The 18,415-nt window shown below is 48.5% G+C and overlaps 1 protein-coding gene across 1 annotated transcript; it reads right to left on the bottom strand.

The window, feature by feature from the left end:
- Nucleotides 1-2,590: 2,590 nt before the first annotated feature.
- LOC140719871 (NACHT, LRR and PYD domains-containing protein 3-like) lies at nucleotides 2,591-8,062 on the bottom strand. Its single transcript, XM_073034796.1, has 7 exons — nucleotides 8,035-8,062; nucleotides 6,209-7,976; nucleotides 4,407-4,493; nucleotides 4,081-4,251; nucleotides 3,755-3,925; nucleotides 3,427-3,594; nucleotides 2,591-3,268 (listed from the first exon to the last, which is right to left on the bottom strand). The coding sequence occupies exons 1-7, from the start codon at nucleotides 8,060-8,062 to the stop codon at nucleotides 3,166-3,168; spliced, it is 2,496 nt and encodes an 831-aa protein (XP_072890897.1). The 3' UTR covers nucleotides 2,591-3,165.
- Between the last annotated feature and the right edge of the window lie 10,353 nt (nucleotides 8,063-18,415).

Raw genomic sequence — 18,415 nt, 5'->3', positions numbered from 1 at the left:
TAATGGGAGAGGTATCGAGCGAGGAGAGCGCGGGTTAGGGAGCGAGGAGATAATGGGAGAGGTATGGAGCGAGGAGAGCGCGGGTTAGGGAGCGAGGAGATAATGGGAGATGTATGGAGCGAGGAGAGCGCGGGTTAGTGAGCAAGGAGATAATGGGAGATGTATGGAGCGAGGAGAGAGCGGGTTAGTGAGCGAGGAGATAATGGGAGAGGTATGGAGCGAGGAGACGGCGGGTTAGGGAGCGAGGAGATAATGGGAGAGGTATGGAGCGAGGAGAGAGCGGGTTAGGGAGCGAGTAGATAATGGGAGATGTATGGAGCGAGGAGAGAGCGGGTTAGTGAGCAAGGAGATAATGGGAGAGGTATGGAGCGAGGAGAGCGTCGGTTAGGGAGCGAGGAGATAATGGGAGATGTATGGAGCGAGGAGAGAGCGGGTTAGGGAGCGAGGAGGTAATGGGAGAGCTATCGAGCGAGGAGAGCGTCGGTTAGGGAGCGAGGAGATAATGGGAGAGGTATGGAGCGAGGAGAGCGCGGGTTTGGGAGCGAGGAGATAATGGGAGAGGTATGGAGCGAGGAGAGCGCGGGTTAGGGAGCGAGGAGATAATGGGAGAGGTATCGAGCGAGGAGAGTGCGGGTTAGGGAGCGAGGAGATAATGGGAGAGGTATCGAGCGAGGAGAGCGCGGGTTAGGGAGCGAGGAGATAATGGGAGATGTATGGAGCGAGGAGAGCGCGGGTTAGGGAGCGAGGAGATAATGGGAGATGTATGGAGCGAGGAGAGCGCGGGTTAGGGAGCGAGGAGATAATGGGAGAGGTATGGAGCGAGGAGAGCGCGGGTTAGGGAGCGAGGAGATAATGGGAGATGTATCGAGCGAGGAGAGCGCGGGTTAGGGAGCGAGGAGATAATGGGAGAGGTATCGAGCGAGGGTTAGGGAGCGAGGAGATAATGGGAGAGGTATCGAGCGAGGAGAGCGCAGGTTAGGGAGCGAGGAGATAATGGGAGAGGTATCGAACGAGGAGAGCGCGGGTTAGGGAGCGAGGAGATAATGGGAGAGGTATCGAGCGAGGAGAGCGCGGGGTAGGGAGCGAGGAGATACTGGGAGATGTATCGGGCGAGGATAGCGCGGGTTAGGGAGCGAGGAGATAATGGGAGATGTATGGAGCGAGGAGAGCGCGGGTTAGGGAGCGAGGAGATAATGGGAGAGGTATCGAGCGAGGAGAGCGCGGGTTAGGGAGCGAGGAGATAATGGGAGAGGTATCGAGCGAGGAGACGGCGGGTTAGGGAGCGGGGAGATAATGGGAGAGGTATGGAGCGAGGAGAGCGCGGGTTAGGGAGCGAGGAGATAATGGGAGAGGTATGGAGCGAGGGGAGCGCGGGTTGGGGAGCGAGGAGATAATGGGAGAGGTATGGAGCGAGGGGAGCGCGGGTTAGGGAGCGAGGAGATAATGAGAGAGGTATCGAGCGAGGAGAGCGCGGGTTAGGGAGCGAGGAGATAATGGGAGAGGTATGGAGCGAGGAGAACGCGGGTTAGGGAGCGAGGAGATAATGGGAGAGGTATGGAGCGAGGAGAGCGCGGGTTTGGGAGCGAGGAGATAATGGGAGAGGTATCGAGCGAGGAGAGCGCGGGTTAGGGAGCGAGGAGATAATGGGAGATGTATCGAACGAGGATAGCGCGGGTTAGGGAGCGAGGAGATAATGGGAGATGTATGGAGCGAGGAGAGCGCGGGTTAGGGAGCGAGGAGATAATGGGAGAGGTATCGAGCGAGGAGAGCGCGGGTTAGGGAGCGAGGAGATAATGGGAGAGGTATGGAGCGAGGAGAGCGCGGGTTAGGGAGCGAGGAGATAATGGGAGAGGTATGGAGCGAGGAGAGCGCGGGTTAGGGAGCGAGGAGATAATGGGAGAGGTATCGAGCGAGGTGAGCGTCGGTTAGGGAGCGAGGAGATAATGGGAGAGGTATGGAGCGAGGAGAGCGCGGGTTAGGGAGCGAGGAGATAATGGGAGAGGTATGGAGCGAGGGGAGCGCGGGTTAGGGAGCGAGGAGATAATGGGAGAGGTATGGAGCGAGGGGAGCGCGGGTTAGGGAGCGAGGAGATAATGGGAGAGGTATCGAGCGAGGAGAGCGCGGGTTAGGGAGCGAGGAGATAATGGGAGAGGTATGGAGCGAGGAGAGCGCGGGTTAGGGAGCGAGGAGATAATGGGAGAGGTATGGAGCGAGGAGAGCGCGGGTTAGGGAGCGAGGAGATAATGGGAGAGGTATCGAGCGAGGAGAGCGCGGGTTAGGGAGCGAGGAGATAATGGGAGAGGTATCGAACGAGGAGAGCGCGGGTTAGGGAGCGAGGAGATAATGGGAGAGGTATCGAGCCAGGAGAGCGCGGGAGGCAATCAGACTCTGTGAGACTGTCCTTCATTAGGCTGGAAGGAGAGGCTGCTGTGCCGTGAGTGGATCAGGACCGCTGTCTCAGTGCACTGGGTGCGCGGTTCAGCGGGAATCTCAGGTGTGAGTTCGTTTCTCTAGTCTGACTCATCCGGCAAGGAGTTCCAGCGGTTTATTGATTTCATCGTGATAAACGTATATTAAACAATGTGTGAGCTGCTGACGTGCGGAAATGAAGAAGCTGCTCCCGACTCACTCACAGTCGCACACAATTAACTGACTGGCGACAACGAGTGACAGGTTGAATAATCAGTCCCGTTTCTCACCGTCACTCTGTATCAAGGAAACGATGATTATAAAATCACACCAGGACAGTGTCCGAGATCGCTGCAGACCCAGGGTTACTACCAAGGCGCCTGCTAATTTAACATCATTACAGAGGCAAATTGCCGAATGAACTGTCCTCAGCCCAAAGTGACAAAAACGATCCCCTTCCCGGATAATCCCTCCCGGGACAGTGGTGTTCCAGACTGACAATGGCTTCCGGTTTAATTCCTGTCTGTGTAATTTCCCAGTTCCCCTTGGCGAAACCTGCAATAGGACATCCGGCGGAAGCAGGGCCACTGCACTGTAGACGGAAGCACTCGGTGCGGGACTGTCTCTGACGTCAGAGCACACTCCGCTGGAGCCGGAGTCTATTGGAAATAATTCTGGAGCACAGCCGTTAAAGGCGACTGTAAAGGCAAAACTGGGAAATCTGCCTGAATGCACACATCGCGCGGGCGAAAATGTTCACAAATTCCGATGGTCAAATATCACTCTGAGTCCAGGTCTGCTTTCCTGGAGAGTCATCAGTTCCTTCTCTCCAGCTTGACTGAACTTATTCTCCACCAGCCTGAAACAGATGGGAGAATAAAGATGAAATAAACAGATTACACAACAGTGTCAGTAACAGGGGACTGGGGCTAATGATTCAACAACACTCACAGACAAATATCCCCAGAAAACGCACGCATCCGCTGTTTGTTAATCATCTTGAACCTTAACACTTACACGATCCGCTCCAGACTCGGGAGTGCTAGTATAAGGAGGCGAAGAGCGGGGATAGATCGGTCTGTGAGCCAGTTTGATTCCAGGTTCAACCGCGTTATTAATCGGTTTATAATGATAGCTGAAACGAGATCCTCGACGCCAGAATCTGATAGATGGACACCAGTCAGCCTGATGAGAGAGAGAAAGAGAGAGAGGGTGAAGGACACAGAGAGACAGGAGACGGTACAAATCCCCAGTGTTTAACACTAACACAATTACTGATCACATTAATGTTCAGTGTCAGACACCCAGTGACTGTAAACACTACCTCCCACAGTATGGCACTTACCACAGTCTCTGAATTTTACATTCCGGGTTCCTCAGAGCCGCAGACAACAGTTTCACCCCTGAATCTCCCAGTGTATTGGCACTCAGGTCCAGATCCATGAGTGATCGATTTGTAATGAGATCGCTGGCGAGATCCTCAGCCCCAGAATCTGTCAGACCGACTTTGTTCAGCCTGGAGATGAGAGAGAGTGAGAGTGAAGGACACAGAGAGACAGGAGACGGTACAGATCCCCAGTGTTTATCAGTAACACTATCACTGATCACATTAATGTTCAGTGTCAGACACCTAGTGACTGTGAACACAATCTCCCACAGTCTGGTACTTACCGCAATTTCTGTATTTTACACTCCGGGTTCCTCAGAGCCGCAGACACCAGTTTCACTCCTGAATCTCCCAGTTCATTATCACTCAGGCTCAGCCCCGTCAGTGATGGGTTTGTACTGAGAGCGGAGGCGAGATCCTCGGCCCCAGAATCTGTGAGACCGACATTCCCCAGCCTGAAGATGACAGAGAGTGAGGGTGAAGGACACAGAGGGACAGGAGACGGTACAGATCCCCAGTGTTAATCAGTAACACAATTACTGATCACATTAAAATTCAGTGTCAGACACCCAGTGACTGTAAACACAATCTCCCACAGTCCGGTACTTACTCCAGTTCCTGTATTTTACACTCCGGGTTCCTCAGAGCCGCAGACACCAGTTTCACTCCTGAATCTCCCAGTTTATTCTTCCCAACTCTAAACACAAACAGACAAGTTGATGAACAAAGTGATTCAAACCGTGGGTCTGAGGGAATTTCTCTCACTCGGATATTTCAGGAAACATTAATCCCTTCGGTAAATCACTGATCAGAGTTCCCATCACTGTTAATGTCCCTCACTGCCCTGCTCCAGGGAATTCACCCAATGTCAGTAATTTTGTCTGTCGGATGACACTGTAAACTCCACGTATTTTGTCTCATTCCCTGAATGTTAGAAAAGTGTTCCTGACCTGAGAGGTTCGGAAGGAGCAGTGTTGAAGGGTGGGAGGAAGTCCCACAGTGAGAAAGATTTGTGAATGAGGAATGTGTCGATGGGAGATGGTGGGGGAGATCCTACCTGAGGTAAAGGGATGTGAAGTCTGAAGCTGCAAAAGGAAGGGGGATGGGGTAGAGTGATCCCACAGAAGAAAGGAAAACACATCCTACAGAAGGAAGGGGATCTGGAAGAGATCCCAGAGGAGGATGCCGATGGGAAAAGATAATCCTACAAAACGAAGCAATTCAGAAATAGATTTCAGGGGAGTGGTGCGTCTGAACTGAGCTCCACAATCGGTAGAGAAGTTAACCGAATGGGATCCGGGTATCTGCTAGTGAGCCGTCACACGGTTAGACTGATGGTGAGAGTCACACACGGGAAAGGGTGGGGTAGGACAATCTCTCAATGGTATTTCTTTCCTTCTCACCGGGGCAGTCTGCTGATGGTCTCTTGTTCCTGACAGGGAAGGCTGTGTGAAGCTCTGAACCATCAGCTGCAGTCAGTGTCGGTCTGGGTGTCAGTAACAGTGAGAAGTAAGATTGTCAATGGACGTGTCACAGGCAGCGAGAAACAGGGCCATTCCTGTGATTTACTACCATTAAACAAATGGCCGTTATTCACTGAAGTCACCAACATCCCACAAAGCCTTTATATCCTTGGGTAATTACAGACCAGCCCTGTAGTTATTTGTCACATTATTTGATTTACTGCAATTTATATATAACCGTATAGCAATTACAGAACGGAAACAGCCACTCGGCCATTCTAGTACGTGCCGAACACTTACTCTCACCTAGTCCCACTGACCCGCACTCAGCCCATAACCCTCCATTCCTTTCCTGTCCATATACCTATCCAATGTTGCTTTAAATAACAACACCGACCCTGCCTCTACCACTTCTACTGGAAGCTCGTTCCACACAGCTAATGCTCTCTGAGTAAAGAAATTCCCTCTCGTGTACCCTTAAGCTTTTGCCCGTAACTCCTCTTGTTTGAATCACCCCACTCTCAATGCAAAAAGCCTATCCACGTCAACTCTATCTACCTATCCCCTCATAATTTTAAATACCTCTATCAAGTCCCCCCTCAACCTTCTACGCTCCAAAGAATAAAGATATAACTTGTTCAACCTTTCCCTGTAACTTAGGTGCTGAAACCCAGGTAACATTCTAGTAAATCTCCTCTGTACTCTCTCTATTTTGTTGACATATATCCTATAATTCGGTGACCAGAACTGTACACAATACTCCACATTCGGCCTTTCCAATGCTTTGTACAATTTTAACATTACATCCCAACTACTATACTCAATGCTCAGATTTATACAGGCCAGCGTACCGAAAGCTTTCTTCACCACCCAATCCACAATTTTACCAAATTTGAAACAACAGAATGGATCAGATTCATAGTTCAGAGTGAGAGATAAATCAAGTTACCTCAACTCCTGGCACTTGTGCAGCCCATGTCCCAGCCGCTGGATTCCTTCACACTGAATGTTGCAGTTCTCCAGGTTGAGATCTTTTATTGTATCACAGAGTCCGATGACATGAGACAGGACCGCGCAGTCAATCGGGGTCAGTGTCATTCCACTGAATGAAAGTGTGTCCACGGATTCTAGTGCGGACTGAGCCAGTCCACGATTCTGAGACTCAAACACGTAGTGCAATGTGTTCAGGAGGCGCCTTTTACCAGTTTCACTCCATGTGTTTCCACTCTGGCGTTTAACCTCCTCCTTCACCCAGTCAATCACCCGGTAGGTTGTTTGATGCGCAAATGGACCCAGAAATTCCTCCAGTCCCCGAGCTGTCATTGGGTTGGAGAGACCAGCAACAAATCGAAGAAATACCTCAAATCGCCCATCTGTCGTGTTGTGGGCTTCAGTGAGGAATTTCAGGATATCCCCGGGATGTGGATTCAGGAATTGTGCGACTGCAGCTACAAACTCTTGGATGGTGAGGTGTGGGAATGTGTACACCACGCTCTGGGCAGAATCCTCTCTCTCCAAAAGCTCCATCAGGAACCCGGACAGGAACTGTGAAGGCTGCAGATTGAACTTGATCAAATCTCCATCTGTAAACACAATCTTCTTCTCGGACACTCCTTTGAAGGCCATCTGACCAACCCTGAGTAACACATCACGGGGGTTCTCAATCTCACGGCCGTGGTTTTTCAGCATGTTGTAAGTATAGTAGGAGTACAGTTGGGTGATGGTTTTGGGAACTCGCTGCGGGTCCCTAACTCTTTGTGTGAAGAAGGGGCCCAGTGCCAGAGCGAGGATCCAGCAGTAAGAGGGGTTGTAGCTCATGGTGTACAGGATCTCGTTCTCCTTCACGTGTTTGAAAACAGCTGCTGCCACTGTTTGATCTTCAAAATACCTCATGAAATATTCCTTCCGTTCCTCACCAACAAATCCCAGGATTTCAGTCCAAACACTGATCTCAGCCTTTTCCAATAAATGTAATGCAGCGGGACGGGAGGTCAGCAGCACTGAACACCCTGGGAGCAGCTTGCCCTGGATTAAACTGTACACAATGTCAGACACTTCACACCGCCACTCGGGATCTGGGCACTGGTGCTGGGGTTCTGTGTCTCTCCGACTGTCCTCAAAATCGATTCTGTGCTTGAATTCATCCAAACCATCGAATATAAACAGTAATCCCTCTGGTTTCTTCCAGACCTTTCTCAGTGAATTCCCAAAGTATGGATACTGTTCCAGAATTAGTTCCCTCAGGTTTATTCTGCAGTCAATGGAGTTTAAATCTCGGAATTTGAAACAGAAGACAAAGTGGAATTGTTGGTATATTTTCCCTGTGGCCCAGTCGTAAACAATCTTTTGTACCAGTGTCGTTTTCCCGATCCCCGGGACTCCGGCCATTGCTACCGAGCATCCCGAAGTTAATCGTGTGAAGAATCTTTTCATTTTGTCCCGAAAACTATGTGAGTAACTATTATGAAATAGATTAGCAATGTGGATTTTCTCCAGCTCTTTACGGAGATGTTTCTTTCTCCACTCCTCGTGGTCTCTGCCTCTTGCCAGCAGCTCATGTTCCACCAGTGTCCGATCTCGAACAGTAGAAATGACCGTGAGCTCAGCGTATCGATCAACCAGCTGGAAAACCTTCACCTTCTCCCTCATCAGGATCGTGTTCACTCTCAGTGTTTCAGTCTGTGTCCGCAGAGTCTCCATGTGCTTCTGTCGAAGATCTGAGGACGGACAGAAGTAGGTGGTCAAAGCCTGATCTGATGAACACGGAACACCCACTTATTTCCCCTAATTTAAAAAATGGCATTGTTTGGGTGAAATCGGGAAATCAGAGATCAGAGTGTGTGCAAATGAACGATGTCCCAGAAACGTCTCTGATCCCATTCAGATCCGCTGTTCGTGTTTGCAGGTTCCCCGGTGTTCCAGCGAGCACCAAGTAAACACGTGATTCTGGAGAGGAGAGTGTTGTGTGGAGCGGGTGGTTTCACTGCTTTGACTGCTCAGCTTCTGCTGAACTCTGAAACACTGCAGACGGTAGCAGTCGGTACGGGGGGGGGGTGGGGGTGGGGGTGTCGTACCGTTTTGGATACTGTTTGTGGGGATGACCTACCACCTACAAGTTGCAGTGGTTGCGTCTCCGGCACCGAGACTGGATCCTCAGCTCAGAAGGGAAGGAGGGAAAAGAGGAGAGAGTGAGTAGCCGGTTGTCGTGGTCCAAGTTGGGACCAATGACGTGGATAGGAAGCAGGTGGAGGTCCCGCAAAGAGGGTTTAAGGATGTAGGTGCAAAATTGAAGGACAGGACTTTCAGGGATGCAATCTCAGGATTAGCGTGCTACGTGCTAGTGAGGCTAGAAATAGGGAGATAATGCAGCTAAATACGTGGCTAAGGAGTTGCTGCAGGAGGGAGGGCTTCATGTTTCTGGAAAATTGGGCCTTGTTCTAGGGAAGGTGGGTCCTGTTTCGACGGGACGTGTTGCACCTGAACTGGAGGGGGACGAGCATCCTTGCGGCAAGGTTTGCTAGTGCTGCTCAGGGGATTTGGACGATACTTTCGGGGGGAGGGGAACCAGAGTGTCAGAGCACATCCTGAGGTGGAAGAGGATACTGGTCATGCGAGAGCTGCAAGTATAGTGCATGGTGTAAAGCCAGATCTAACATATAGAGGCTTTGATAAAGAGAGGCAGGATGAAGTGTATAAAGGTAGCAAGTCAGAAGGGCTAAAGTGCGGGTATTTCTTTGCAAGAAGCATAAGGAGCAAAGGTGATGAACTGTGAGCTTGGATACACACATGGAATTATGATGTAGTGGCCATGACAGAGACTTAGCTGGCACCAGAGCAGGAATTGTTTCTCAATATTCCCGGATTCCAGTGCTTTATAAGGGATACGGGGGGTGTGGGGAAGAGGGGTGGCATTATTGGTCCGGGATACTATTACAGCTACAGAAAGTTTGGGTGATGTAGCAGGAATCGCTTTTGAGTCAGTATGGGCGGAAGGCAGGAACAGGAAGGGAGCAGTTACTCTATTGGGAGTATTCTATAGGCCCCCTAGTAGCAGCAGAGATACCGAGGAGCAGATTGGGGTGCAGATTTTGGAACCGTGCAATAATAACAGGGTGTTATCATGGGTGACTTTAACTGCTCGAGTACTGATTGACACTGATTAGTTCTGATGGTTTAATGGGGTAGAGTTTTTTAAGTGTGTCCAGGACGGATTCCTGTCACAGTATGTTGATAGGCCGACTAGCGAGAATGCCATACTAGATCTAGTATTAGGTAACAAACCGGGTCAATTCACAGATCTCTCAGTGGGTGCGCATCTGGGGGACAGTGTACACTGATTCCCTGGCCTTTAGCATTATCATGAACAAGAATAAAATCAGAGCGGGGAAGATTTTTTTTTAATTGGGGACGGACAAGTTATGAGGCTATAAAGCTAGAACTTGCGGGTGTGAATTGGGATGATTTTTTTTGCAGGGAAATGTACTAAGGACATGTGGTCGATGATTAGGGATATCTTGCAGGATGTTAGGGATAAATTTGTCCCGGTGAGGAAGATTAAGAATGGTAGGGTGAAGGAACCATGTGTTTCAAGTGAGGTGGAAGAGCCAGTCAGGTGCAAGAAGGCAGCATGGTTTGAGAAGCCACGATGAGATGGTTCTGTAGGGGAACAGAGGGTAGCAAGAAAGGTGCTTAAGAAGGTGCTGAGGACAGAAGAAGGGGGCATGAGAAGGCCTTGGCGAGGAGGGTAAAGGAAAACCCCAAGGCATTCTTCAATTATGTGAAGAACAAAAGGATGACAGAAGTGAAGGAAGGTCCGGTTAGAAATAAAGGTGGGAAGATAAGACTGGAGGCTGTGGAAGTTAGCAAGGCTCTCAATAAATACTTTTCTTCGGTATTACCTAATGACATAGAAACTGATGACGGTGATGACAATATGAGTGAGGTTGACGTTCTGGAGCATGTTGACATTAAGGAAGCGGAGGTTTTGGTGTTGTTAAAATACATCAGGACGGGGAAGTCCCCGGGGCCTGACGGAACATTCCCCACGAGGCCAGCGAAGATATTGCGGAGTGTCTGGCTAGGATCTTTATGTACTCGTTATCCACGGGAATGGTACCGGAGGATTGGAGGGAGGCGAATGTTATCCCCTTGTTCAAAAAAGCTAGTAGGGATAGTCCAGGTAATTATGGACCAATTAGTCTTACGTCTGTGGTGGGAAAACTGTTGGAAAAGATTCTTACAGATAGGATCTATGGGCATTTAGAGATTTAAGGTCTGATCAGGGACAGTCAGCATGGCTTTGTGAAGTGCAGATCGTGCCTAACAAGCCTTATATAGTTCCTTGAGGAGGTGTCCCGTCATATAGATGAGGAGAGTGCAGTGGATATGATCTACATGGATTTTAATAAGGCACTTGTAAAGGTTCCACACGGTAGGCTTATTCAGAAAGTCAGAAGGCATGGGATCCAGCGAAGCTTGGCCAGGTGGATTCAGAATTGGCTTGCCTGCAGAAAGCAGAGTGTCATGGTGGAAGGAGTACATTTGGTTTGGAGGTTTGTGACTAGTGGTGTCCCTCATGGATCGGTCTGGGACCTGTACTTTTCTTCATTTTTATTAACCAATTGGATGTTGGGGTAGAAGTGTGGTTTGGCAAGTTTGCAGACGACACCACCTTGGTGATGTTGTGAATAGTATAGAGGACTGTCGCAGAGAGGCATTGATAGGATACAGAAGTGGGCTGAGAAGTGGCAGATGCAGTTCAACCCGGAGAAGTGTGAGGTGGTACACTTTAGAAGGACAAACTTCAAGGCAGAGTACAACTTAAATTGCAGGATATTTGGTAGAGTGGAGGAGCAGATTGATCTGGGGGTACATGTCCACAGATCCCTGAAAGTTGCCGCACAGGTAGATAGGGTAGTAAAGAAAGCTTATGATGTGTTAGCTTTTATAAATCGAGGGACAGAGTTTAAGAATCGCGATGTAATGATTCGATTCTGGTTAGGAAACACTTGGAGTACTGTGTCCAGTTCTGGTCGCCTCAACTAGGAAGGATGTGGAAACATTGGAAAGGGTACAGAGGAGATTTACCAGGATGCTGCCTGGTTTAGAGAGTATGGATTATGATCAGAGATTAAGGGAGCTAGGGCTTTACTCTCTGGAGAGAAGGAGGATGAGTGGAGACATGACAGAGGTATACAAGATATTAAGAGGAATAGATAGAGTGCACAGCCAGCGCCTCTTCCCCAGGGCACCACTGTTCAGTACAAGAGGACATGGCTTTAATGTAAGGGGTGGGAAGTTCAAGGGGGACATTAGAGGAAGCTTTCTTTACTCAGAGAGTGTTTGGTGCGTGGAATGCGCTGCCTGAGTCAGTGGTGGAGGCAGATACACTAGTGAAATTTAAGAAACAACCTGACAGGTATATGGGGTAATTTAAGGTGGGGGGGATGTTACATGGGTGGCAAGGTTTAAAAGTCAGCACAATATTATTGGCCGAAGGGCCTGACAGTTGTGTACTATTCTGTGTTCTATATTCTATGCTTCTTCTTTGACTGACCGGAATGTCTGTTTAGCAAACTCATAGATTTCTCCAGGTGCACAGCCGAAGACCTGGACGGTAAAAAGGTGTTCTGAAAAAAGCAAATGGTTATCCGTCCGCCAGCCACAACTCAAGGAGTGTCGCCTGAACTCTGACAGTCTCGAAACATGCCTGTAAAGACAGGTATTCAGGCTCTCAGTGTCATGGTCCGGTCCGTGAAATCAGCATTCAGGTTCACGGTCCGGTCCCGTTCCTTATTCCAGGTTTTCCGGTTATCTCTATTTTCTGTTGAGGCAGCTTATTCTCGTTTGGGCTGGCCTCATAAATAGCTTCGGGATTCATCCTCTGGCTGCTGGATTTTTCCTGTCCAAACCCCCTGTCTGTATCCCTTCCCTTCAACTTCCGCCTGGAGACCTGCCTTGCCTCGCCTTGCCTCGCCTCGACTCTGCCTGGAGCCTTTCCTTGTCTTGCCTGTGTCTGGAGCCTCGCACTGTTTTCAACTCTCTGTCTATGTCCACGCCTTCGCTAGGTCGGTTCGGCCGATTTGCCGCTACCTAGCGTTGGGAACTATGGCGTCGTGTTCAGCGTTCTGCGTAATGAGTCCCGGCCTTGCGTCCCGTACCCAAGGAGGGGTCCAGGCTCTGTGTTTTGTGTAATGAGTCCCGGCCCTGCGTCCCGTACCCAAGGAGGGGTCCAGGCTCTTGGTTTTCTGTAATGAGTCCCGGATTTGCGTCCCGTACCCAAGGAGGGGACCTGCTCTGTGTTCTGTGTTATGAGACTCGGCCCTACGTCCTGTACCCAAGGAGGTGTCCCGGCTCGGTATTCCATGTTCCTGTCTCTTCCTCGACTAAAGCTCGAGGTTCTTGTCATGTCCATGTGCCTCGCTCAACACAGGAGTCCGTTGCCCAGCCCGGTGCTGGGACTCCCTCGTCCTTTGCTGGGGTTCCCTTGTCCAGGAGTCTCACGTCCAGTCCTGTTGTCTCTCCCTCGACCAAGGTTCTGGGTTCTCATTACGTCATATGCCTCGCTGAGTACAAGAGTACCTTGCCCAGCCCTGTGCTAGGATTCTCTCATCCTGTGCTAAGTTTCCCTTGTCCCGTCCAATAGTATCTGGTCCCGTCCTGTTGCCTCTTCTCGTCCTGTAGCCTCGGCTTGCCCTCGCGTTGTTTTGCAGTCCGAGCCCGAGGCAAGACCCAGGTTCTGGGAACTTGTCCAGTCTCTGGCTCGGAGTCCAAGGCCAGACTCCTAGTTCCCAGTTCCATGTCCTGGTTCCGCTATCCTTGTCAAGTCCTAGCCCAGGCCCGGAATCGTTGTCTCGTCCGGGGCCTGTGTCATGTCCAGCGTCCTTTCCTCCCCATTTCCCTTGCTTCCTTCTCAGCCTAGTCCTGGTAGTTCAGTGTCTGTGTCTTGCTTTTGGGTCCACTCCCAATGCCCCCCCCCCCCGTATGACTCTCAGAGCGAAATAAAGACTTTGAAATGTCCTTTCCATCGCTTACCTTTCAGATGCTTGGGCACTTCAGATAAACCCCGCTCAGTGTCCATGTAGGCGAACTGGCCGTCACCTGTTCAAACAGATTAAACTGCATGAGGTCTGTACTGTGTAATACTGGAAATTCATCAGCATTTACATCTGCAACACACAGTGTATTGTTCACCCTACCACGTTCCCGTATTTCATTCAGTATTCTGCTCAGCTTCGGTAAATGGTGATGTAGTTTCACAAAGGATTCCCACATCACCCTCCGGGCCCCCGGACCCTTCTCCATCACCAGATCCAGGAGGAGTTTGGAAGCGCCCGCTCGGTTTGCCTTCTCCGCCAGCTCAGTCACGCTCTGTAATGAACAATGGGGAATACATTGAGTAGCGGAGGGGTGGGTACAAATCTACCCTGAACATGGACTGACCCACCACATCCTACTCACTGTAGATCACTCACAACTATTGAAGTGTTCATAGCGGGGTAAAGATTTTAAAAGATGCGAGCGGGGCCAGTCAGGAGTTCCTGCACGCCACAGATGGCGGGGTAATTATCCACTTGACGAGTTTTAAGCGGAGCACACATAGCGTGAGTGAGCCAGAAATAGAGTGGGGATTTGAGGTTTTGTGTCAGAGAGGGTTCAGTGCGGAGAGGCGGAGGCTTTAGGTAGATATTGGGTAATACTTTACCTCTTTTTCATGATTAGAACAGTGGGAATGCCAGGCAGAATAGTGGAATGCTCTTCCTACAGGGTGCAGCAAGACAGGGGTAGCCCGACCACTGCCCCTTCAGGCATTTCGTCCAGCTGCAGCTTCTTACAGACTGTGCTGAGGAATTGGAGCTGGAACTGGATGACCCCACGATCACTCAGAATGCTAAGAGGTTGACTGTCAGACTGTTCAGGGACGGAGATATACCCAAGGCGCAGTCCATATGTAATTGTGTAACTGTCAGGAGGGGGGAAGGGGATAGGCTAACGAAACCCCCTCTGTAACAAGTATATATCTTTGTGCTTCGGGGTATTGTCCAGCAGAGGAAAGCCACTGCGATTATGCTGCTAGCACAGAGTTTGGTTTTGCGACTCAGAAGGGATGAGAAGTGGTGAGCTGCACTGACAGGGGGAGTTCAATGGTCAGGAGAACAGACTGGAGATTCTTTTTACGAGAACGAGACTGTTGAATGGTGTCTTGCCAATGTCAGGGATATCTTCCATCGAGTCTGACACATTCTTAAGGGCAGGATGAGTTGCCAGCGGTCATGGTCCACGTTGGCACCAATGACAAGAGTAGGAAATGTGATGAGGTCCTGCAAAGTGAGCTTATGTCATTAGATGCTAAGCTAAAGGGCTGGAACTCCAGGGTTGTGTTCTCAGGATTGCACGTGCGAGTGAGGTCTGAAGTAGGACGATAATACAGTCTAACGTGTGGCTGATCAGATGCTGCATTATGGAGGGCTTTAGATATTTGGATGATTGGGCTCTCTTCCAAGGAAGATGGGACATGGAGAGAGGTGATCGTTTTGCACCTGAACTGGAGGTGGACTGATAACCTTGCGGGAAGGGTTGTTAGCGCTGCATAGGGATAGGGGAGGTGTTAAACTAGAGTTGCAGGGGGATGAAGAACAAGAATGGATAATGGAGTGGCTGTGTAGGAAACATGTTGTTAAGCCATCTTCCAGAATCAGGACACTAAAGGGTGAACATGGTGAAACTAATGTTCCGAGTTGCGTATTATTTCAATGCAAGGATTGTTGTAGGAAAGGCAGATGAGCTTAGAGCGTGGATTAGCACATTGAATTACAACATTGTAACCATTGATGTGATTTGGTAGGAAGAGGTTCAGGTCTGACTGATCAGCTCTTCTTTGCGATACACGTGATTCAATAGAGCTGGAGGAATTAAAGAAGGAATTGAAAGATACTTTGCTGGCTACAGAAAGAGTTTACGAGCTGTGATACTTGCCAAAGGGGGTGTTACTAAGTACTGACCATGCAGGGTGCCCTGAATTTTGCATGGCACTGTATCTATTCAGGATATACACAGAGTATTTAGAGTGAGGCAAAATTGTAGTTAAATCATGGACGCTATATAAATTACAGATGAGGAGGTGTTCGCTGTCTTGAGGCAGATTAGGGTGGACAAATCCGCAGGGTTTTCCTTCGTACCTTGTCTGAGGCTAGTGCAGAGACTGCAGGAGCTCCAGCAAAGAAATTTAAAACGTCCGATGCGAAAGTGTTGAGGGATAGATAATGTTCTGCTGTTTGAAAAGGCTGTAGGAATAAGCCAGGGAATTTCAGGTCGGTGAACCTGACACCAGTGGTGGTAAAGTTATTGGCAGGTATTCTAAGAGACTCGATATGAGTATTTGGATGGACAAGGATTGATTAGGAATTGTCAATATTGATATGTACCTGGTAGATCCTGTCTAACCAATCTTATCGATTCTCGGGTCAGTTACCAAGCAAATAACGAAAACAAGTCAGTGGCTATTGTCTACATGAACTGTAGCAAGGCCTTTGGCAAGTCCATCATAGGAGCCTGGTCAGTACGATTAAGTCGCTTGGCATTCATGACATGGCAGCAAGTTAGTTTAGACATTGGGTTTGTGAGAGAAGCTAAGACAGGTAGTGCAGGTTTGCTTTCTGACTGGAGGCTTATGAGTAAGTGGGGTGCTTCCGGGATCTGTGCTGAGTCTGTTGTTGTCTGTCATATATATCACATATCAAAAGTCTGGATGATACTGTGGTAAAGAGGGCCAGCAAATCCGTGGATGACACCAAAGTAGGGATAGCGTGGCAGGTTATCAAAGCTTCCAGAGGGACTTGGAACAGCTGGAAAAGGGTGGATTACAATTGTCAGTTAGAATTTAATGAGCGCAAGTGTGAGGTGTTACATTTTTTGTGGGCAAACCACGATAGCACGAAGACATTTATTGGTAGGGCATTGAGCAGTTTGGTAAAACCAAGGTATCATGGAGTAGAGATCCAAAATTTCTTGAAACTGTTGTCAAAAGTAGATAGCTTTGTAAAACATTAATGGCTTAGGTCTTCAGAAATCAAAGTTTTGAATACAGAAATTGGAATAGAGGCAGATTTATTAGAGTTGTTAGGGAGGGTTTAAACTAATTTGGCGGGGAGTTGGGAACCAGAGTGTTAGGGTTGAGGACGGGGAAAACATAGATGATAGAAAGGATATGGCAGGAGATAAGGACAATAGCAGCCAGTGGCATGAGTTACAGGGTAATAGACGCGTGGTGCTGTTAGAACAGGGAGCAACAAATGCTGGACTGAAAGTGTTATACTTGAATGCACGCAACAAAAAAAATAAAATGGACGATCTTGAAATTCCGCTAAAGATTTGCAAATATGACATAGTGGCCATCTCTGAAACTTGGCTAAAGAATAGTTGCAATTTGGAGCTGAAAGTCCAAGGATATATGGTATATCAGAACGATTGGATGGTAGGTAGAGGGGGTAGTGTGGTCCTGTGTACATGAAATAATATTAAATCATTTGAATGTGTTGAGATAGGATTTGAAAGTGTAGAAACTCAATGGGTTGAATTAAGACATAGCAAGGGTAAAAGGACCATAATGGCTGTTGTATACAGGCCTCCAAACAGCAGACAGGATGTGGATTACAAATTACAGCAGGAGATAGAAAAGGCGTGTCAGAAGCGCAACGTCATGATAATCGCTGGCAATTTTAAATGACAGTGGATTTTAAATACCAGACCACTACTGGACATCAAAAGAGGGAATTTGTAGATTGTCTGAGAGATGGCTTTTTTAGAACTGCTTGCTGTTGAGTCCACTTGGGGATCGGCTGTGCTGGATTGGGGGTTGTGCAATGATCGGGACGTGAAAAGAGAGCTTAAGGTTCAGGAACATTTAGGATTCAGTGGTCAGAATATGTTCGAGTTCACTTTGAAATTTGAGAAGGAGAATTTAAATTCTAATCTGTCGGTATTTCAGTGGAATAAAGGAAATTACAGTGGCATGAAAGGGGAACTGGTCAAAATTGACTGGAAAGAAACACTGGCAGGAAGGACAGCAGAGCAGAAGTGGCTGGGGTTTACGCGAAAATAAGGAGGGAAAGACAAGACAGCTGTATTCCAAACAAGAAGAAATTTTCGAATGGAAGAAGGAGTCTACCGTGGCTGGCAAGTGAAGTCAGAGCCAAAGTGAAAGCAAAAGAGCTTACAAGGAAGCCATAGCACGTGGGAAGATAGAGGAATCGGAAGCGTTTAAAAGCTTGCAGAAGAAAACTAAGAAGATCATTTGGCAGGAGAACATGAATTATGAAAGGAAGTTGTCGACTAATGTCAAAGAAGATACTAAAAGATTTTTTTTAAAGTATATAACGTGTAAAGAGAGATAAGGGGAGATATGGAACCAATAGAAAATGACGTTTTTAATATTGTAATGAGACATGCAGAGATGACAGAGAAACCGAATGTGTATTTTGCATCAGTCTTCACAGTGGAAGATGTCTGCAGTATAGCCGACATTGAAGAGTGTCAGGGAAGTGAAGAATGTGCAGTTTAAATTACGACTGAGAATGTGCTCAGGAAGCTTAATGTTCTGAGGGTGGATAAATCTCTAGTACCTGATGGAATGCACCCTCAGGTTCAGAAGGAAGTTGTTGGAGGCATTGTGGAGGTATTAACAATGATGAATAGTCGATAGATTCTGGCATTGTCCACGATGACAGGAAAATTGCAAATGTTACTGCTCTATTTAAGAAGGGTGTGAGACATCAGAAACGAAACTGTAGACCTGTTAGCCTGAAGATGTTGTAATCGATTGTTAGGGATGAGATTACGGAGTAGCTGGAGGCACAGAAACAATTAGGTCAGTGAGGACTAGATGGGCGAAAGAGCCTGTTGCTATACTTTAGAGTTCAATCACTACGACCAGGTCGAAGTATGTGAGGGTCATTGTTGATTTTCCCTGGCGTAATTGCTGGTGAACCACAGAAGGTTCACATCTCACTGCCAGGCTCCATGAGGGGTCTAGTGTCAGCAGACAGCTGGGAATTGGCAATGAGGAGCTGACAGCAAATTCTGATCTTCTGTGCACGTGTGCTAATGTTGAGTAACAAGTTTGGATTGAAATTGTCGGCTGTCTCCTGTGGAATGTCGA

This window comes from Hemitrygon akajei, unplaced genomic scaffold (assembly GCF_048418815.1).
Source record: "Hemitrygon akajei unplaced genomic scaffold, sHemAka1.3 Scf000033, whole genome shotgun sequence".
Classification (NCBI taxonomy): Eukaryota; Metazoa; Chordata; class Chondrichthyes; order Myliobatiformes; family Dasyatidae; genus Hemitrygon; species Hemitrygon akajei.
The sequence above is the reverse complement of the archived record's forward strand: the minus strand, read 5'-3'. Positions and strand labels throughout refer to the sequence as shown.

Bases quoted from the DNA above. Each gene is read 5' to 3' on its own strand.
- LOC140719871 (XM_073034796.1), bottom strand. From the start codon at position 8,062: ATGCCATTTTTTAAATTAGGGGAAATAA. The intron at 4,252-4,406 runs GTAAGTACCGGA...TGTCATCTTCAG, and splicing joins TGTAAAATACAGGAACTGGA to GCTGGGGAATGTCGGTCTCA. The intron at 3,595-3,754 runs GTAAGTGCCATA...CTCTCTCATCAG, and splicing joins TGTAAAATTCAGAGACTGTG to GCTGACTGGTGTCCATCTAT.